Below are 23,386 nucleotides of genomic sequence, written 5' to 3'. Positions count from 1 at the left end.
AGTGCTATTATTTTCAATTAGACTTGGTTACTTGCTATACTCTTTGTCAGCAGAAATGGGAAGTTCATCATTCTGTGACATGGTTTAAATAAGAGGCCTGAATAAGAAAGACAAGCTTAAGGCGTGTCCAAGCCAAAGCTCTGTTCAAGTGGTGTCTAGGACCACTTCCCCTTTGTATAGAAGGAAGTGGGCAGTGAAATATGTAGAAAATAGCTGAAGTTCTAGGGCTGGATGACCACCATACCTGATAGGGTTGGTAAGTAAATCAGAGACACCCTACAAAAGCATCTACATTAGTGTCTACATCAGACCCCAAATGTTTTTTCATATCAAAAAACCTGCGCTGAAAAGGAGACTCCAGGCACACAAAGTGGTTTAGCTTCGCATTAAACTAACCCTAAAGTTATGCTTCAGGGAGTCTAGCATACTCCAACCACTAATGGATGTTCAGCCTACAGGCCCAGACTAGATTATAGACCAAAGTAAATTCCCCAATAAAACATCTAATGAAAGCCTGGGGTCCTCAGATGAACTCCTATTCCCACACAATACTTGCTAATGTAGTCATAGCTTTAGCAGAGGATGAGGTGAAATCAATACTATAAACAAATATTTAAGGAAAAAAAGCATTGCTACCTAGGTTAAAAGCCAACCTCCAACAAAGTGCTGTGTCTTTGAAATGTCTTGTTGTGGTTTGAGCCTGGTCAGCAGCCAACCACCACGCAGCCACTCCCTCTCCCTTCTCTTCTGGCAATGAGAAGGGACAGAGAACCAGGCTTGGGGTTCAAGATAGGACTGGGATGGGGAAAAAATCACCCTTTATGGGCACGAGCAAAAGGTAGACTCGCTAGGGGAAGAAAAAAAGAACGTACATTTATTACAGACACTAATGACACTTAACAGAGTAGGACAGTGAGAAGAATTGCCACATCTTGAGAACACCTTCCCCCCACCCCTCCCTTCTTCCCGGGCTCAGCTCTGCTCCCGATATCTCCACCTCCTCCCCCAGTGGCGCAGGGGCAGGGAATGGGGGGTGCAGTCAGCGCTGCCACTTCCTCCATCTTTGGTGGGGGGAGCTTCTGGAACTTCTTCTCCCTGGTCCATCATGGTCCCCCTCTCACAGGAGACAGTCCTCCACAAACTTCCTCTGACATGAGTTCCTCCCACGTGCCGCAGCATTCCCCACACTGCTCCATCGTGGGTCACCAACTTTCTCCGACATGAGCCCCTCCCACGGCTGCAGCCCTTCTCGAGCTGCTCCGGTGTGGGACACCCCCGCATGCTGCAATCCTCCCAGCACTGAATTACAGCAGCGGGGCTGCCTTTTCCCACAAGACCCCGGCCTTCTTCGGTCACAGCACCTTGATCAACCAGGCGAAAAATACGGGGCATAAATCCATGTCTGCTCCACCGTAGATCTCCATGGGTGGCAGCGGGGGGCCGCCCTGCCATCTCACCACAGGATACAGGGGGGTCTCTGCTCCGGCACACCTCCCCCCTCCTTTCTTCCTCCGTTCCTCCACTGACCTTAGTGTTCATGCAGCTGCTGCAACTCCTCCTCACAAGTCCGACTCCTCCTCACCATGTCCCTTCTTAAATACGTTATCGCAGAGGCGCAGCTGATGGGCTCAGTTTCCAAACAGAAGTGGAGCTGACTCGGAGCTGGGGGAGCTTCGAGAAGCTTCTCACAGGGGGCCACCCCTATAGCTCCCTCCCATGCCACTAAAAAAACTCCACCACTCACTCAACCCAGGACATGTCTCCATGTCTATTCCCAAGCAAGCTGTTTTTCAAGCTGCAAGGGTCATTTTAATTATAAACTTCTGTGTGTGACAGGCTGACATTCATTCTTGCATTTATCTTCACTCGCATGGGCTTACTGGACCTAATCATTTTACCACTAATCTCTCTGCTACCTGTGAGGCAAGACCCAGAAGCAAAAGGGGTCATGAAAGCAGTATTCTTACTCTGCCTCTGCCTTTGGAGTGAGAAAAATTAAGACAGTTTTAGGTCAGGAGGAAGGTTTATTTTGTTTTACCATCACCTGTGTCAAACCGCAGTCTGAGGAAGCATACAAAAGTGATTTGTTTTGTTTATAGTCTTTTGGGTGGACATTGAGTCAGCTATTTGACTGTTGAGAGGATGTTTTACAAGAACACAACAACAGAAGCAGCATATACCACGGGGTAAAATGGTTGCCCTGTTTTGAAAGTTGGTTCCAAAGTCATTGTCAAAGGCTAATCATTGAGAAATGAAGACCTCTGTGTGAGAGCCTGAATTTTCTCTGGATTCACAATGTATCACAAGAAAGTACAATCCGAAGCTCTGAATGTCAGCAAATAATTGGTTTCAGTACCATCTGTTCCTAACCTTGCATGTTGTGGTTTTAACTCTGAACAAATGCACTCCACACATTCTAAAGGGAGCCACAAGAACTGATCAAAGCTAGAAAAGGCACCTGCCACTTTTCTTGAAGAGTATTTGCTTTTCATTACCTTAATTTGTTTCATAAATTTTTTGTTCCTTTTCTTCACAGACTGTAAGTATCTCTATAACTAGTTATCCAAAGACCATCACGTTGTGGCCTTACTGGAGCACAATATTCTTCTAAAAGCAAACCCAAGCTGCATTGCTAAGACTAATGAATGTTTTTCTTTCTACTGATCTTATCCAATGAGGCACGCACAGGAACTCATTTTGATACATTCCCTCAGTCTCTTATAATTTAGCATATTAGTTTTATTTGTTTCGAGATTGTTAAACTGATCTAGTAGGTAATAATATCCTGAATATAGGTAATAATGTCCTGAATGATCAAACATTGACTTAAATTGACAAAGAACAGAACTCATGTCATTCTTTTTTTTTTCAGACATCACAGGAAGGAATTACCTAATCTATTTCGCTCCACATAATTGCAAGCTTAATTTTATTTGATTATTACATTGTAGCTTCTGCTAAATTCTGTTGCTTCTTCCCTTAGAGAATATCTAAACTCTCCTTTCTCTTCTGTTCTGACTAATGAAATTCTTAGTTATATATTAGTGAACATAATACTGGATTTTTTTCATTTATTTTAGACATAATTATTTTTTGTCAGTTTATACAAACTTTCATTTAAAAATGAACTTCACAGCTTACTCCTGCCATCTCCATCCTTTCTAAGAGGTTCCAGAATAACAGAGCTTGAGTTCAATGAGAAACACATTGAATACAGATTTTTTGCTTGTTTTGTAGAGGTTGCCACACTCCTGGAATATAAACAACGGCAGCAAAGAGGTGGAACTGGGCACTAATGGCAGAAAAGGGAAATTCCCCTCCAACAGAGAAAGCATTGGTAAAGATCCAAATGTATTCTAAGATCTAGAGAATGAGAGAAAGGGCAAATCCATTAGGCAACATTAAGAAGGAAATATTGAAGAATCAGGAACTGCAAGAAATAATGCCAAATCTCCTAACACCACAGAAGTAAAATCTAAAGTTGTAGTATAACTGACACAGCCAGAGTTGTACAAAGGAACACTTTATTACCAATAATAAACTCTTGGAAAATGACCAGAGGATGTTCTGGAGATACTCAGAGCAAAGGAATGCCTACCATGATACAGAAACAAAGTGTAATTTTTGCATGGGTCTGTGGAAAAGTACCATGTCATCCATCAGTAACGTGGACTGAAGAAACAGCATGTAAATGTAGTGGTGTGATTAATCAAAGTGCAGTTTACAGATCAAGATGTACAGAGCCTGAGAAAACTATAAATCTCCAGGAAGAGGTGGCATCTACACTAATTGATAAGAGAATGAAACAAACTTACATCTTGAGCTCAGAATACATTTACAAGAAACACAGAGGGAAAAAGTAGATCCAACGGGACATCCTCTGACTCTGCCTGTAAGAATAAAGCAGGGGGGGAAGCTGATGCTAAAGTATTAATACTTAATATTGGTTTGTCCTGTACAAACATAAATCTCCTTGCTTGAATCATAAAAGAACAGCTGTCAAGCAAATTGAAGCAAAAGGTTTCCTTGAAGCTCAGAGAAAATGTCAGAGAAGTGGTACAGAAGCAAAGAACTATTTAATTGTGAGTATCATTCGAAAGATGATTGCTTATAAGAAAATAAAAACCTGCATGTATGATTGACAGATCATGAGAAAAGATAATAGCTTGTCATACTACTGGATGATGAGAGTGAAACAGTAATGGAAACAATTGGTGGTGATTTTTTTAATAGTCACATGGAAAAGTATCTATGAAGTAGTAAAAAAGAGACAAGAATGCAGGGTGGAACTTCCAGAATAAACCCTCCAGATTCTTTGTCCTTAACTATAGTTCCTGGCTCCATAACTGGTTGTGGAAGTGACACCCGAGGAAGTGACTGAAAAGGGGAAGCCTACTCTGTGTGTGTTTTGTCTGGATAACCTGAGTTAATAAACTAAGATGGAATGAGAGTGAACAAGACCAAGAGTAAACAGAATAAATTCCAGAGAAAAGTAGTGTTTGTCCAAACCATTTAGAAGTGAAATTTGGATTAAATAAATGTGTGCATTTTACAAGACTAAAAGGCACTGCACAAATTTCCCAGGGGTAGAATCTGAGGGCAAGAATACCCTCTGGTTACAATATAAAGTCCAGTACTATTGATGTCTTCTAAATATTACAAATTCTTCAGGTGGAAAAATGTTGGCAGTTTAACAAGGAAATGAAGAAATACTCCTTTGGAGGATTTAGCAAATATATTGGAAAAAAATAGCTCAATACACATATTACAAATATGGCAATACCATATATGCTACACAGACATTCGGTATTCTATTGCCATTGCAAAATAAAAAAAAAAAAATTCTAAGGAGCTGAATAAAACTAGAAGAAACTAGTCCCATGAAAAAGCTTTACTCTGATAGGAAAGATAAGGGAAAAGTACTGAGAACAATCCAAGGTGTAGATTATAGATGTAGATTCAAGGTGAAAATTACTAAATTTATTACATCACTAATTAAGTTTTATTAATTATTATAATTACTACCATTTCATTTGCTATTTCTAATATTTATTTACTATGAAATAATAATGTGTAAACTGGAAAACAGACTAAATTCCAAATCAAATTCTGCAAATAAATTATTTATATAGTATTGCTGGGAATCACTCAATAAGCAGGTAACAAAAAAAGAGAGACACATGCAAGGATGGATGGAAAAATAACAATATGGACAAAGCTATTAGGAAAGTTCACCAAAAAAATTTGCAGGTTGCAAGTATCTTGGCAAGAGAGGAATGAAAAGAGGAGTTCTGAGTTGAATTATGACAGTACAAAAGAGGCTGTTTATACAAGACATATTAAACCTGAGATGACTAGTAGAACAGAAGGCAGGAAATTCACCTGGGCCCCAAGATTATTGATTGTAGCCTAAGTGGACATTCTAAGCTGGCCAGAGAAGAAAATAAAGTATAACATAACAAGTTGCAATACTGCATACTGGGCATTCTACAAGCTTGGACAGCAACCAGGGGAAAAAAAAACACTATCAGTGCAAAACAGAGTTGTAAGTAATAAAATTGTGGAAATTAGGGGTTTTCAACAGTTACTGTTCATGAAACACATGGCAGGACACCAGATCCTACTTACAAACTGATGCAAGAGTGCTTTATGCTGGATTTTTCCATTTAATTAGACTGTTAATCAAAAATGCAAAAAAAGATTGACAAATATATCTGTTATGACTGAAACTCCAAAAAATCCAGGTCACAGAAAGGTCAGTGATGAAATCCATCATTCATAATGGTGGTATAGTAATAAGATTAAGTAAATTGAAAGCTGTAACCACTATAAGATCACCAATCCTTCAGAAACAGGCACCAGTGTCCTTCTCTAAGCTACTGAGGGCAAGAACTTTCTGAAGTCTCTAATAGCTCTTCTGAGTTAGGGTGACTAATTAAGTGGACTATGACATTTGAAATATATGTTTCCGAAGTAGGAACATTTTAGATAATAAACCAGAACAGATTTATAAAACATTATGCATAATTTTAAGAGCTTTTTAAAACACGTGCCCATTAAATTTAAGCAGCACAATAGAACTCACAAAACATATACATACATACATAAAACATCTCTATCTATAAAGCAGCATATACCTCATGAGGGTTATAATCTGGAGGTAACTTCTCTAACATCTCATCAGCAAGACGCTCCACCACTGCTTCTCGGGTTTCCCCTCCTCCAGTGCTGCTGTCTTTGGGCTGGATGCTCACTATTGTACTTAATGTCTCGTTAGCCAGGTTAGTCTGGTAAGTTATATCTGCGTTAGGGTGAAGTCCAAATACCTTAAAGTAAAAGGGAAAAAAAATAGAAAAAAAAAAATGCTATTTTCCTTCTAAAATTATATCAATGGAAGAATGCATGAAAATGGATAAACAAGGAAGAAAATACTCAGCTTTATAAAACAATACATATGAATAGGTCAGTGGAAGTACACCCATTTAACTGGCCAAGAACCAAGCCCAAATTACACAAAAATATTAACATAGGCTGCATATACAATAGCATTTTCCTTTATATGGGTGTGGGTTTTTTTTTTTTTAAAAAAAAAAAAAAAAAAAAAAAACAAAACAGCCTGATATTCTGATTATCTTCACATAACAGGCTTTCGATCATGCTGTGGAGTGCCTTCAGAGGGTATAAACTGATTCCTTTCCACTGGTTCAGACTACAGCTTATTGTAATCATCTCATATGTGGACACTGACCCCTCACCACCATCTTTTTGTCTCGACAGATCTATTACTGTTATATCAGCTCAAGTAGACGCCCCTAATAATCAGAACAGCTGCCATTTCTAGCACATTTTGTTTTACTCAGTCTCTTAGGCTTATAAGGCATGAGGCACATTGAATAAAACACTGCCCGTATTCAAAGTACCTAAAGATTTTATGACTGGTGATATATTTAGGATATTTTATGGCTTAGCTATTTTTGGTTTAAGTCTCCCACTCCTTACTTCCCATTCTTCTGAAATTGAATTATTTTATTTAAGATACAGCTAGCACAGAATTACTGCAAAGCTGCCCTTTGTGTAAATGATAATAGCTTTCTCAGAAACTTCCACTGAAATATCAGTAAGTCTGTAATTGTCAGGTTGACAACTGCAACTCTTCTTCAGGAGGAATTGTACTGTGACTTATTTCACAAGCCCTCATTTAATTATAACTATTAACTATCTCTTACAAACTTTGAACCACTGATCCAACAATGAGAAAGGCTTGCTCTCAAGCTGAGGACCAAAGCAAAGCAACTTTCTGTTTCTCGCTTTTCATGTTTTTGTATTCAACATTAGAATTGATATATTTTAAGAAGACACTTCTAGTAACCAATATTTACATACTCTGAGGACAGAATAAAAAGGGCCATATGTAATATTGCTATGCTTACAAGCCTAGAAACTCAGAGACAAGAGATGTAAGTGGCCACATCTGTGTCAAAGCTAGCAAAGCTGCCCTGAGTCACACTAGTTGTGGATCTGATCCTTACAACAGAACAAAGAACACAGTACAAACCTAATACCACATGTGAGAGAAGTTGTGACTATAACTATCATGGAATTAGGTCCCAAATAGGATTTAACATGTTTTACACACTGTAGTTTGCTCAATCTGAATATTTAGAGCTGTAAAAAGTGAAAATGTCAATGCCTTTTACTACACTCATATTCTATATGGAATGAAATACACATTTGAAGATACACTCTTTTCTGCTTTTGCTCTTGCATTATAAGGGTTTGTTTGTTTTTGCTGTAGTAGATTTTGTGGTGATGCTATAGCCCAAGTTAAAAACATGAAAAATATCTGCTATTGTGAATGTAACTTGTAGTGCTCATCCAAGGCCTAACTTCAAAATTGGTGTGATATTGTCAAAGACAGGGATGTTACATGGGATATAACTCTGGTCCTATGTTTTTATGCAAGTGATATATGAAGGAATAAGAACAAAGAAACCAGAGTAAAGTAGCAGCTGGACCAGTGCCCTGGATGTCCTGTATATTAATCAAGGAGCCCAATCTCTCATTCTTTTTTATACAAAATCTCTGGGAATTTTGATTAAAAAGAAGATGTTTGAGTCTGTCTTTCAGGAGTTTCTTTAGCCTGATAAATCCTCAAAACCAATTGCTAAAGCTTTATACCCCTCTGAAATCAAAGTAAATTTCAAAGGGATTGCTGAGTTGAATAGCCCTCTTCAGATGTCGGTGTTTATTCTGATCAGAGGTTGAAGTTTCATCAAAAGAGCAAGGATACAGCAATCAGACTTATTCAGTCTTTCTTCCTTAACCAAAAATGGAAAGGGGAGGAAACAAAGATACACTGTTTTGACTAGCACAATATCATTTGTGGAATGACAAAGTGGAGTTATTAAAAGGCTAAAGATTACCCTAAGAAATTTTGACAGATTATGGAATGACAGAAGAAAGCCACAGCTTTCTTCCTTACCTGTGAAAATGTGAAGGAGAAAAAGATGTTTGCATCCCTGGACTTGACTCTATTTACGTAAAAGCCAAAGGTAAAATTCCCCTACGTCAAACCACACATACAGATTTTTTACAGGCATCAAAATACTTTCAAAAGACATTACAACATTTTGAGATAGATTTCCAAGTGCTTAGAAGTGCAGATCCATGAAAGTAGTACCTGAAATCTGATAGAGTCAAGGCTCACACACTGGTAGGTACCACTTCATTAGCTGGGCTCAGATGGATCCCACTGGTGCATTATCATGGCTGCATTTACCCTCACTTGGAAAAGGTGCATGATTGCCAGAAAATACCCTTGCATTCTGCTTTCACTGCCTTCAGAGATTCAAAACTTTTCAAGTTTATTTTATGACCTTGGAATCTTCTTACCCTCTCAGCCAGCACTTTATCAGTAACAGAAAACCATTTTTTTCTGTTCAGTCCTGTCTATTTAATTTTAACAGAACTTACTTCCCAAGGCATTTATCAACTTAATAGCAATGAGACAGAAATCCAGAGCATTCACTTCTGTTTCAATTTTAACTAGCTTCATCACATGTGCCTGTACTAGAGGGAGCAGAAAGTTGCAGTCCTCCAATTAATGTCACCACTGCAGTATACACACACACTGGGTCATGTAACAGTGGTTGCAACCAGGAGCTACCCTGCATCCTACCCCATCAAAACGCGACCATATGGCTTTTAAAATTTTCATTATTTCCCAGTTCACATGTCTACTCAATGTCATGCAGAACTGCAAAATCACAAAATAGCTTAGTTTGGAAGGGACCGCTGAGAGTCATGTAATCCAAATCACCTGCTCAAGCAGGGTCAGGGAAAGCAGGCTGTCCAGCAGTGTCCAGTTGGGATTTTAGAATCTACAAAGATCAAGACTCCACAACCTTTCCCGGCAACCTCTTCTGGTGCTTGACCATCTTCACTGTAAAGAAGTGTCTTCTTGTTGTCAGATGGAGATTCCTGTTGTTTAATTTATGCCCATTGCCTCTCATCCCTTCACTGGGTACTATCAAAAAGACCCTGACTTCATGTTTACACCCTCCCAACAGGTATTTCTACACACTGATAAAATGCTGCCTGAGTCCCCTCTTCTCCAGGCTAAAGAGGCCCAGCTCCCTCAGCCTTTCTTCATATGACAGATATTCAAATCCCTTAATCATCTTCATGGCCCTGCTGTGGACTCATTCCAGTAGCTGCGTATCTTTGCTGTGCTGGGGAGCCCAGAACAGGACACAGTACTTCAGATACAGTCTCACCAGAGCTCAGTAGAGTACAAGCACAACCTCCCTCTTCCTATTGCAGCCTACAATATGTTGGGCCTCTTTGCCATGAGGGTTCATTGCTGGTTCAATGTCAGTTAGCCATCTACCAGGACAACCAATGCAGGAATTTGCATTTCCCCTTGTCAAATTTCATGAGATCCTCCCTCTACCCAGTTCTCCAGCCTGTCTGAATCTCTTTGGATAGCAGAACAACCTGGTCTATCAGTAACTCCTTTCAGTTTTGTATGTCCTGTGAACTTGTTGAAAGTGCACTCTGCACCATCACCCACGTCATGAACAAAGATGTTAAACAGTATTGGCCCCAGTATTGACCCCTGGCATACAGCAGTAGTGACCTGGCTCCAGCTGGACTTTGTGCCACTGATCACAGTCCTCTGGGGCTGGTTACATAGCCAGTTTTCAAATCACCTCACAGCACACTTATCTAACTCATACTTTGTCAGCTTGTCTATGAAGATATTATGGGAGGTAGCATCAAAGGCCTTATTAAAGCTCAGGCAAAAACATCTACTGCTCTCTCCTCATCCACCAAGCTGGTCACCTCATTGCAGAAGGCCAACAAGCTGGTTAAGCATAATTTCTCCTTTGCAAATCCATGCTGGCTACTCTCACTCATCTGCTTGTCCTTCATGTTTGGAAATTATTTGCAAGAGGATTTTCTCTAGCACCTTCCCAGGGACTAAGGTGAGGCTGACCAGCCTTTAGCTCCCCAGATCTTCCTTCTTCCCTTCTCAAAGATTGGAGTGATACTTGCTATCTTCCATTCATCAGGAACCTCTTTCAATCACCATGACCATCTAAAAGTAATCAGGAGTGACATGGCAATGACATCAGCCATCTGTTTCACCCTTCCAGCAGGCAACTGGGGTTATTAAAGTCCTTCATGAGGACTAGGGCCTGTGAATGTGAGACTTTTTCAAATTGTACCTCTTCCTGGTGAGCAGATCTACACTAGATGCCCACTATAATGTCTGCCTGCTAATCTTGACCTATACATTCATGGCTCTGAAAAACGTACCTGATTAAATTATTTATCTGACAAAAACTCCCTTTAATATATTGAAATATTTTACCTCAGGTGTATCAATCACTGGCAATTGCTCTATGTACTGGAGATAGTCTTCAACTGTTTTTCCTTTTGGAATAACATAATCTTTGTAGAAACAAAAATTTTCACTAAACATATGCTCTCCAAACCACACTCTTGCATATGTATTCAGCAATGCTTTATCAAGGTCATCAGTTACACGGCCACCATACTGTACTTCTCCAAGCATATAGCGAACACAGCTCCAGTTCACTCCACGTTTAATGTCCATATCATCCAAATGATTCTGAACAAACTGCATGCTGGCTGCGAAGTCTGCCTGATTAAATTCATAAGGAATATTCCAGCCTAATGGACCAAACTTTCGTCTTTCCTGTAAAACAGATAGAGTTAAAGGTAAAAGGCTGATTGCTAGCAATTGTGAAGAAAACATGAAGTGCTGAAAAATACATGAAATATGCTAAGAATGTAGTAGTCCAGCTGGGGCTGTATTTCACCAACTTTAAAAAAATTACTCTTCTCTTACACTCAAGGCCAAATGCTTTATTAATTATCTAGTAGTTATATACATGTTCATTTATCATCATGAGTAGATACAAACAAAGAATAGGAATATTAACATTTTCACAAAAAAAATTCCTCTTTTTTAAGTTCAGCAAATCTTGAGTCCAGAACTATACCTTCTGAATTTCAAAAATTAAGCCACCATTTTAGGAAAGGATGTCCAAACTTATCAGCCATGGTCATTGTCTGTGGTTCTCCTGTTGACTAGGTATATTCATACCACTCACGTCTCTGCCTGGTGCAGATGCAAGTAACAAAAGCTGCTTCTTACTGAATCATTTACGGACGCATCTGGCAGTGTGTAGTTGTTAATACAATATCTGGTATTTAAACGTTCCTAATTTCAACTAAGAAAGAAGTGATGAGCCAAAGACAAGCACACCACAGGCTTCCATTGGACCACAATGTTTCAGTGCATGGATGCCACAGAGTTAAATTAACTAGGCACTAAATATAAACTAAGGATCCTGCAAAAATCTATCAATAGGATGATGAAAAGTTGTGGTTAATCCATAAAGCACTTTCTTTAATGGAACTCCTGAAAGGCAAGACCCAAAATCATCTTCCACCTTCATTTCCTGCTACGGGTTTCAGTGGAAGAAGGATTTATATTCACCCTCTTAGTGCTTCTCATTGTGAAAGTGGCAATTTTAAGACTATGGTTTTCCAACCCAAGCTGTAAATTTCTTTAATGTGTGTTTATGATTTAAAATATTAGTAAAAAAACAGTTAGTTGAAAGACAGATCACACAGCCATGCCTGAAGAATTTAACAGAAGAGTATACTAATTGATCATTGGTTGACTGTCCTTTTTTCCTCTGAAATACTGTCCCTGTTGGAGGTACAAAATCCATATGAGCAGAGTTCTAAGTGATAAGTTTCAGTAATAGGGGTGTGTTGTTTTCTTTCTTATTTTATTTGTATTAATTTACCAACACGGGATTTCCACATAAACATGTTTTTAATTCAATAACATGGTGCATTAATAAACGAAACATTGCTTTAGGACAGAAAAAAATAAATGTATTTTTAAACCTGAACAGTTGTGTGAAGAAATGCAACAGCATATAGCAATGGTTTCCACTGTGGCATGTTGCTCACTTCTAGGTGATCTGGAGTAACAGCTGAGTATGTTCGTTTTAAGCCAGCTTTGACACCTAAAAAAAAGGTATAAAAATGTAATAGATGACCAAAAAAATGTATGGAACCCATAAGTCCAACTTCCATTAAGCAGTATTCTCTATTCCAATTTACAGTATCATCTTATTTATAGCTTCAAATAATCTCTTTGAATCAATTATCTGTTCAGCTGGTCATATCAGGCAAACTTCAATTACATTTTTTTCAGGTAGGTGACACACTAAATTAAATTCAGAAGTCTGGAAGGAATTAGAATTAAGTAATCATATTCTAAATGTTACCAATAACAACTGAAATATAACTATCCAGCAACTATATGCCAATCAAAAAGATACCTAATGTCATATGAATTATAGCACTGAATATCCAAGAGTTTGTGTTTTGATATTTACATATAAAATGAGAGTTTAGTTCTACTGAAGACAATTTTATTTAGATTTCATCCATATAACAATATTAAAATTCTGTATGCAGCTTCTCAAACTGGCATACAGGCACCCAGCTGATGAAACAAGAATCTAAATTCATAGTGGAAATACTAATACATGGGGAGGTTTGTTTGAGCACTGACATTTCATATCCTGGGAACAGCTTTATGCAGATGATACTGATACAATTTTAACTTTCATGGAATACCTAAACACCACTACTCCTAGATGCTTTCAGGCAGAACTTCTGAAGCATCGTCTGCCTTTGGCAGACAATACTGAGCATGAGTAACTGACACCAAGTCCCTCTTATGATATCATCCACCTGATCAGCTTAACACGTCTAAAAAGACAGATTTCAAGTGTGGTGAATAGATTGTCCAAGTCATACTTCCATGACACAATAAAAGCCCCTTTGCTTCTTTCTTACCTCACAAAGATCCTGTAGAACAATGTTAAAACAAATAGCTTTTCAAATTATTAAAAGGGTATCATAAGAAAGTTCCAAAATCAAGACAAAGTAACCAAACAAAAGTGCCTTATCACATCATGTTACCAACGTGGCAGGACAGTATCAGAAAACTAAAACTGTTTATATTTCATCATGACTTAAATTGTTACACAAGATACCCGGCGTATTTCTATTACTAAATGCAAGTTGTAAATTGGCTATAACTTGATTTATAAAATAGCCTCTTGAAGCTATAGAGTGTTATCATTTGAATGATAAGGAGGGGTCACAGTGCAATAAAATGATGCCGAGCACTGAATTTAAAGGGTGGGAGGAGAAGAGAAAGAAGTAAGAAATTTTTACCAGCAGACTAACTGTTCTTGAAAGTGGAGTATAGACCCTGAAACAGGATGATTTTCACAAGATCAGACATTTTGTAGACATCTTACTAATGTTCAAAGGAAGATAAATACTGAAATAAGAGGTTTAAATGGCTGAGGCATTAAATACGACCTTGGATAAAAATTCTCAGCTCCTACTGACTTCATTAACTGAAATCAGTAGCAACACATATATATAAATGAAGGGCAAGTTAATGTATTACATAGTTAAAGATGAGGGAGTTAAAAGACTAAGTATCAGGCTTGAGGATTTCTTTCTGCCACAGTCCAAAATACAAAATAACCTCCTTTCATCATACATAATGACTAGATATAATGCAGGGTAGTAAGTTGCTTCTATAAACATATAAAGGAGGTCTGCAGGTAGCAACATAGTTTGGATAAGAGAAAGGCATTCACAGCAGGAGAGCAACAGGTTAGAGACTACTTAGAAAAGCTGGATGCTTTAGTATCATACAGAGTAACACCAAATAGTTGAGGTTGGAAGGGAGCTCTAGAGATCACCTTGCACAACGCCCCTTCTCAAAGCAGGGTCAACTAGAGCTGGTTGCTCAGCATCTCGTACATGTGGGTTTGGAGGATGGAGTCTACAAACTCACTGAAGAAGCTGTTCCAGTATTTGACCACCCTCACAGTGGGTTGTTTTTTCTGATGCTGAAGTGGAGTTTCCTGGATTTCTGTTTCTGTCCATCACCTCCCCTTCTGTCACTTGGCACCACTGAGAAAAGTCCTGCTGTTTTCTTTACTCACTCCCATCAGATATTTATATGTATTGATAAGATACTCCCTTCTCTCCTCAAGGTTAAACAATCACAGCTCTTGGCCTCTCCTCCTATGTCTATTCTCCAATCCCTTCAGCATCTTTGTAGCCTCTCACTGGACTCATTCTGTCCATGTCTTGTACCGGGGAGGTCAGACCTGGACACACTACTCCAAATGTTCTCTCACCATGGCTGAGTAGAGAAGAATCACCTCCCTCAACCTGCTGGAAATGATCTTCCTAATGCAGCTGAGGGTGTTGTAGGCCATCTTTGCTGCAAGGGCATATTTCTGGCTCATGTTCCACTTGATTTCCATCAGGAACACCAGGTCTTTTTATGCAAAGCTGCTTTAGAGCTTGTTAGCCCCATCATGTATGGGTGCATGAGGTTCTTTCTCCCCAGGAAGAGTACTTGGCATTTTCCTATGTTGAAATTCAGCAGATTCCTGTCAGACCATTTCTTCAGCCTGTGAAACTCCCACTGAACACCACCAAGACCTGCTGGTGTATCAGCCCATTCTTTCCACTTTGTATCAACTATAAACTTGCTGAGGGTATCCCATGATCCAGGTCATGAGTGAAAATTTTAAACATTGTTGACACCAGTATTGACCCCTGGGGTACATCACTGGTGACTACTCTCCAGCCGCATTCATGCAGCTGGCCACAACCCTTTGAGCCTGAGAGTTCACACAATTTTCAGTCCACTTCACTGTCCACTTCTGTAATGCCTACTTCACCAGTATGTTTATAAGGATGTACTGGGGGGCTGTGTCAAAAGCCTTCTTCAAGTCAAGGTAAACAACACCCTATGCTCTCCCCTCATTCACAAAACAAATTATCTTATTGTAGAAGGCTATCAGGTTGGTTACTAGCCTCAAAGAATAAGTAATCAATGGCTTAAGATATGCTAGGAGCCAGAAAAAAAATCAAAGTACACCAGGGACAGATATTGTTCAGTATCTTCATCAATGGCTTGGATAAGGAGACAAAAAGCAACCTCAACAAATTTGCAGACAATACTAAATTAGGGAATGTGGCTGACATACTAAATGGCAGAGCATCAGTCCAGAGGGATCCCATGAGAGATGAATATTTGGCTGACAAAACCTGCATTAAGTTCAACAAGGAGAAGTGCAAAGGTCTGCACCTGCAGCACAGTAACCCCATGCATTTTTTCAAGCTGAGATCTACTATCTGAGGTCTACTGGTAAGCATCTCAGGGTTATCACAGATGCCAGGCTGACTATAAGCCAAAATGACGTTCTTCTTGAAAGTAAGACAATTCAGATAGCGGGCTACCTTAGAAGCAGCACATCCAGCAGACTGAAGGAAGCTCTTATCACTTTCCACTTAGCACTGATCAGGCTCTGCCTCAGATATATTGTTCACATTTGGCACACCAGGGAGATGTGGAGACAGTGGATGGGGCAATAAAGGTGGTCAGATACTGAAACTGCATGAGCTACAAAAATAGGATAAGAAGGCTGAGTTTGCTTAGTTTGTTGAAGAGAAGGCTGTGGTATGCAAAAACCAGCTTAAGTTGTGAATACTGAAAGGCAGCAGATAATTGCATGCAGGGATGAGGGATGGTGGCTGTCCAAAACTGAAATTTTGAACTCTCAAGGACAAACATGCTACTTGCTAGCTGCAAATGGTACAGGCTAGAAAAAGTGAAGCATCCTGAATCTTCCAAGTAACACAGAAACATGAGTCAGAACTGCCAATTAGGACACTGGTCACACATTGTGCTTCTGAACATAGACTATATAGCTTAGGCCCACAAAGCATGAGATGAACATCCAAGCTTGAGGAAACATTCTGGAAGTGGGGAAAGATCTTGGAGGTAGGAGAGATGCATGGAGGAAAATGCCAGGGGATGCTCAGGGACCTAGGCCAGTAATGCCCTAGACTGGTAGCTGCAAGTAGCTGCACATCATGAAACCAACATGACTTTCTGCCCGACCTTCCCGGGCCAGCAGTGATCTCTCCAATGGGAAGGGAAATCAAGATGAAATTAATACAAGAGGCTGGGAATATGAGAGAGTGAATGTGTAAAATAAGCAAGTAGTATAAAAGCCCTAATCTCACTGGTTCTTAAGTAAACCCCAGTATTCAGATCCTCTATGGGTTGATTTAACTGTCTTGCTTATGTCAGAGGCTAAGGGGTGATTCAGCAGCAGCTCACAAATACTTGAAGGACAATTACAAAGATGCTGAGGTCAGTCTTTTGTCAGCAGTGCCAGACGACATAACAAGAAGAAACAGCCACAGCTACATACTGCAGCTTGGGAGGTCGAGGTTGCGAGTTCAGAAGAGTCCTTCCTTTTCCTTACCCAGCAGGGCACAGGATTGGTCTCCCTTTGCATCCTTGGTGGGGGGTCAACAGGACAGAAAGAAAAGAGTGATGGAGAGTACTAAGTTTAAGAAAGGACCACTGACCTGGCATTATCCACAGGTTCTACACAAACAACAAAATCACTATCAATTTTTGTTACAAAAACAAACAATATCCATTTTCTCCCTAAAAGAATCATGTTTTACACATCGCAAGACTGACTTACCCAGTGCTGTATTTAGCTAATGAAACAACAGAGAATAAATACCAAAACACTGCACAGACACACAAAAAAAGCATCGTTTCCCACCTTGGGGGGGTTCATTAGTAAATTTGATAGAGGACTGTAAAAGATTAATAGGAAACTCTGGGTGAGCCTCTGTAGTGATCCAGATCCTGAAACCTTCACTCATAGATTCTGCAGCTGTGATGGTGTCCATTAATTCACTAAGAAACTCCAAGCCAAGGTGGCAGTTCTGCAGAAGGAGCCATCCTCCGTCTTGCATGCACTGATTTAACAGTCGCCTTGCATGGACTTCCTGTCCCTGACCCATTGAAATGGCATGACAGGGAATGTCCTAGAATGAAAAAAGAAAGTTTCTTTTATATATAGCTCTTTAGAATGATTCTACACATCATGTATTGCTTCTGTAGGTCCATGTGTAGTGACACTGGGCCACAAAAAGGAAACCACTAATATCAGTGGAGACTGCTTATGTTAAAACAGAACAAACAAAACCCCAAAACCTTCCAAGTTCCTCTTATCTTCCATCTGCTGAAAAAAATCTATACCCACTGGACATAATTTTTTTTTGCAGGTCTGACAAAATCTATGGGATAAGACAACCAAAACAGTTTCCCTTCCTTTTCTCCACTTTCCCAAAAAAAGCAGGTCATAGACACACCAACATAGCTGCCTGACTATTCTTTTTCCTATGATGTGGACTACCTTGAGATGGACAGATATTAAGGCTCCACATAATAATTAATGCATAGAGTAAACCCAACAATTTTGGTGTATTTTTACTGTCTGAACATATCTATTTCATTTAACAGAGAATTGTCAAAGAAGCATGCAGGACAGGAAAAATATGTTCACATTAAGCCTTTCCTTAGCAAACATCCTGTATTGTTAATTGGCAGCTGTGGAGCCAATGATTCAGAGGATTCTAATTGTGATCTGCTAGCACTTGCTACTTTTCTAGTTGTTAGTTTTCTAGACAAAGCTCATAAGTGCAAATAAAAGAATTCTGGAAATGTATGAAGTCTTTTTTCCAGAGGCCATGGGAGAAGAAAGCCAGTGGTTTGGAAAACCAGAAGATGATACAAGCTTTCACAAGGGGATCGGAAAAAGACAAGCTGATTAGGTCGCTATCAATACCATACAAGTCTGTAAGAAAAGTGCAGGCAGACCCTCTCTTCCTTATTGTTCTTACTACCCTTGTTCTTGCTAAATAAGTAGACCCCTAGATTAGGCTGGCTCTCTGACTCCTACCAGGGAAAACCTGAATTATCAAACCCAGTTGAGCATAATATTCCACATACATGTTGAGGGCTAGGGAAGTGATGAAAAGATGGATGGATGGTTTCATGTTCAGGACCTACAGCTGAGCATCACTCATGCTGTGAGCAATGAGCTGCATGCTTATTAAACTGGGCCTATCTTCAGCTGGCTGACAGCTATAAAGGTTAAGCTTAAATTTTCCTACCACTGGGACTTTCTCACTGAAACAAAAATGACGGAAGTCATTCCATCCTAAACAGCATGGATGAGGCTGCCCTACTTTTTCAGAAGAAAATGGTTAAGCATATGGACACAGGCTGTGCTGGGTCATTTGGCCTTAGGGTCGCGGAACAGGCCCTGACCTGATTTTACTGAACAGTATAAATACAGATGCTGTATATGATCCTCCACATCCTGGCAAAAGATTTAAGAAGAGAATGCCAAAGATAAGAAAGCAGTTAAATCCTGATCTCAGGTCAGTAAAACCTGAAATTGCAGCTAAAAGAAGCAAAACTAAATAGCCTGTGAAGTTGCCTATGTGCTGGAGGAGTAAAAACTTTACCTTTCTAAGATGTATCTGAGTACAGCTGGTGCTTCCATAAGTCAAAGACTATGACTACCCCTGCAGAGTGCATAAATATTCAGCTGGTACATTGCTCCCTAACAAAGCATCTGCTCATAATTTGCTCTTCTCAGCAATGTTACCTCTCAAATGTACAATCGTTAAAGGTTATAAAAACATCAAGGAAAAAGTATTTTTCACTATGGATTGTCCTCATTTTACTCCTTCTGAAAGAACTCTATAAAAACGTCTGTGTACAGAATGTTTCTCTCAATAGTGAGTCATACCAATATATCTCTGTCATCTTAATGCATCGCTATCCAGATGAAAATACTACCATTTTAGTCACTACAGTGGCCCTGACAGTTCTTTTGAAGGTTCTGTGCATTATTCCCTGACAGAAGAAACTACCTCTATAGTAATAAGAATATCTGGTTTTAATGAAGTCAAAGTGCTAGGCATAATGAAGTCTATTTTAATTCAGAAAGTTAAATTTTCACTCCATTTCAAGTGAAAGTAAAGGGGACAGAAATTCAACTAACTTTAAGATGGAGCTTGCTTGGTTTATAAACAAGGTTATACAGCTCAGTATTCACAGACACTGCTTCAATTTCTTTGGGAGAAAGCCATCTGAACAACCAGATTTTAGAGTAAAAAATAAATTCTGGTCACAAATTTGAACATTTCCAACTGCAGATAATTGATTTATATTATTAGTATCATATTTAGTGGTACCATCAGTACTGACAATCCATTTTAAGACTACAAATCATGTCTGTAAAAGGGAAATCACTGAAAAATAGGCCCAGCATGTCTTCTGGAAGTTTTCTATCGTTAACAAGAAAAAAAATGTTACTTCAGAGGTATGGAATCACATATATTCCAAGATCAGATCATTTGTACAGCTATTCTATGTTAAGTCAAAGGTTTATTCCCGAAAAAAAAAAAGCAGAGAAAGCCCAGAGGAAGACAGGAACTAAGTACAATTTGTTGACAAATTAGCAAATTAAACACAAAGCCCTCTTGCAAATGTTTCTGAAAACTGTAAATGATTTCTAGATACATTTTTTCAAAAGCTAGAGAACTATTAAAGTGTCCCCCCAGTCCTGTGATGTTAACAGACATTTTTACCTAATAAAATATCTGTGTTCATAGTTTGACTTGCAGAATCTGGATGGCTTTTGTAAATTTGAAAGGTTTCTATATGTTGTGTGGCAAAATCCTTACTTCAAGAGCTCAGACAAGAACTTTACAGTTAAACATTACAGTTAACTTTACATTTGAACTTCAGGTTATGACAGCCTAGCTGATATTGCCTTGTTCATAAACCATGTGTGACTAAACAAGGCAATCCCTTTATCTCTTTTGCAACCTCACTTTCTATTATTCTCTACATGTTTCCTTAAAGCATGAAAACATATTAAAACTGCCCACTTTCAGAATGACAGCAAAAATTGCTGTATTTTAACAGTCACATTTACCTACCAGCACTTCCCCAGTCAAGCTAAGGTTTTGCTTAAGATTTGACAGAATGGGAGAGCATTTTGTTCTACTCCTTGCAAGAGTGACTCTAAGTGACCAGTTAACTGCAAATGACTCTATTAGGAGGGTAGTGTCCCTTGTCCCCTTACATGGCCAACAGGATAGAAATACTCAACTGCTCAATACAAGTCAGAGTTAAGTTTCAATTATGTGCTGTGAATTGCTTTCAAAGGAGCCACTCTTTATTTACAGAAACTAACTCCTACCGGAGTCAGGGTAAGCACCTACCTAGGATGCCATTTCACAGGATACATATGTTGAAGAGCAAAATAGGTGAATAAAAATATCATCACAAAGCTGATACTCCATTTGTATTCATACCATAGGCCATGAAAACAGGAATCCAATCACAAACACCTAATGTGTTTACTTGGACTTGAAAAGGAACTAAAAAAAAATTGCCCATTTCTGGTCTATAAAAATTCCTGCAGTTAATTTCAAATCTTCTACAAAGTCAGAATGTCTCTCATATCTTAGGAAAAGGCAATAGAATACTTTGTGAATAGGAATAAAATTGTTCTTCCAGTGCATTTCTTCCAATAAACCTAAAAATCCTGCTCACTCAACTGCTGCCCTTCTCCCTCACTATGTCTACTGGCTGGCTATCTGGCTGCACAGATTTAGGGGACCAGGATGACAACAACAACTTCGGACTTAAGATTCCTAAATTTAAATACTCGAGTGAGAGTTAGATCATAATTTAAGCACTCTTTATCAGTCAGACAAAATAAAATAAGAGTGTCCTCATTTTCAAAGAGAATGAATGTCTAAACTTTCTAACTATTAAGCTAAAGAGATTTGTGGGTGCTCCCCACTTTTGCAAGTAAGTCTTACTTAGTGCATATCAAAATCCTGCACCTCTAACTGAAGATGCATTCTAACAGTGAGGAAAATTTATGGAGATCTACTGTGAATAACTTTCTTGGGAAAATTATACTTGCATCTACATTGTGAACCATAAAACATAAAGCACAGAGTGCCTTTAAGTGATGTTGTGCTGTAAGAAATGTTGAACACCTCCATCAAGTGAACTGATTGAATGGTAGGGCCTCCAAATTAATTTCTCTTGTCACCATATTTACAATTTTTTTCCTGCATCTTCCTGTAATTGTCAGCTCCTGCAGTGAATGCGACATAGTGCAAACCAAAAGTATTGCTTTGTTCTTATAGCTAAGTACTTTCACTAAGTAATGGACCATTATAATCTGCTGGATAAAGACAGAGGGCTCAATGGAATCAAACAACTGGAAAAAGCAAGAATGTAACATCTCCATTTCCTCAGTAAATGCATTTTGGCTACTGGCCCAAAATTAACTTTCAGAAAACACTGGTATGAATATAAATATCGTAACTCGAACTTGTATAAAATGTGGAAATACCATTTCTAGTTCAAAGGGTAGTTTTAAATGTCTTTCTTATCTCTAGAAAACTCAGCTAGGAGAATACCTTTGATTTTGCAAGACGTTCTATATTTTCAGTGGGGTCAGACCCCATTGATAAAAAGCATGTCAAAGGTGTTCGACAGTCGCTTTCTGTCCACATTGCTTCCATTTCAAGAATAAATCCTTCTGCATATTTCCCTCCAAGAGATTCTGCAATGTAGTGTCGAGCCTGAAAAAAACAAGTTACCAGCACACAGAAATATATACCTTTTATTTTTTTAATTTAGCATTAATCACTGATGTGGAATTTACCAATACTGACACCGGAAGGCAACAACTTTCTAAACTTTCCATTTCATCTTTGATGTAACAGAAGTTACAGTCCATAGGAGGCAACCATTGAAATTCTCAGGCAGCAAACTTCAAATAAAGAAAAGAAAGAATTCTGCTCAAACAACAGCCAACCTGTCAACATTTTTGCTAGAAGGTGCTAAACGTTTTTCTAAAGAACTAAAGAAATCCATGCAGAATAGATCCACGGTCGGCCCTGAGGACAGCCCAGATATTGCTCTTAAATTACTGACTGCGAAAGCTTGGTGAATAGCCAAACAAAAGAGTTTCTCTATACCAGCCCCATTCTTAGCTCCTCTAAGCAGGTATTGTTGACGCTGTCTCTACAGCATAGCAGATTAGACAGATCTTTCATCTGACCCAGTTACAATCTTCCATATATTTGTTGGAACTTCAAACAAATTCTCCTGTCCAGTGGTTATCCAATTCAAGTCTCTTATGCTGAATATCTATTTCTACAGAATGTAAATACAGCTCAGACTTTATCCTTAAAGGTCAAACACTTCCTATGCCTCTATTGTCCTCTTTTCACAGATGTTTTCTAAAAAGACTTCTAAAGCTATCCTGGTGTATGAAACACTTTTTTGACTGACATGGTCTTCCAACTGTGAAAACTACTAGCACAGATTCTGAGGCATGTATTATGGAGAGAAATACCCAGGAACAAGGTGGACTGAGTAAAATCGCAATTCCAGAAAAAAATAACTCAATCATCCACTATTAAGGGTAATTTCTGCCCTAGCAAAGAGAGATAAAATTTTGTAACACCTGGGGAAACACAGTAGGGAAAGAAGAGATAAAGAAGATAATAACAGAAAGGATGCCCTCTTTCCTCAGAAATTAAAAAAGTACAGATTTTGAAAATTCAGAGTCATTATTTCTCAAAGATGGTTGTGCAAGACAATGAAAGTATTGATAAATGGGTAGTAACAGCTTTATTATTTTGGTCTGTTTAAATTGTGGCAGATGGAGCTCCCATACTTCTCTCTTATTTACCAGCAGAAGAGGAAAGGAAAAAGAATGGAAAGGGTCTTGTTGAAAAAGAGGTCCATGAAAAAATGGTGTCCCCTAAATACAACACAGATTCTATCACAACATGTAACATGTAAAGT

The 23,386-nt window shown here is 38.8% G+C and overlaps 1 protein-coding gene across 1 annotated transcript in view; it reads right to left on the bottom strand.

Annotated features, from left to right (window-relative positions):
* Window positions 1-23,386, bottom strand: part of LOC104365682 (dynein axonemal heavy chain 5) — a 168,318-nt gene that overhangs the window by 22,040 nt on the left and 122,892 nt on the right. The window contains exons 69-73 of the mRNA XM_042798240.1: window positions 21,988-22,152; window positions 17,244-17,511; window positions 12,451-12,572; window positions 10,877-11,224; window positions 6,138-6,326 (exon numbers count right to left, since the gene is read on the bottom strand). Of these exons, the coding sequence (XP_042654174.1) occupies window positions 6,138-6,326; window positions 10,877-11,224; window positions 12,451-12,572; window positions 17,244-17,511; window positions 21,988-22,152 (1,092 nt within the window). The remainder of the gene's footprint in view (window positions 1-6,137; window positions 6,327-10,876; window positions 11,225-12,450; window positions 12,573-17,243; window positions 17,512-21,987; window positions 22,153-23,386) is intronic.

The sequence above is a fragment of the Tyto alba genome, unplaced genomic scaffold (assembly GCF_018691265.1).
Source record: "Tyto alba isolate M040663 unplaced genomic scaffold, T.alba_DEE_v4.0 Super-Scaffold_27, whole genome shotgun sequence".
NCBI lineage: Eukaryota > Metazoa > Chordata > Aves > Strigiformes > Tytonidae > Tyto > Tyto alba.
This window is presented reverse-complemented; position numbering and strand designations above follow the sequence as displayed.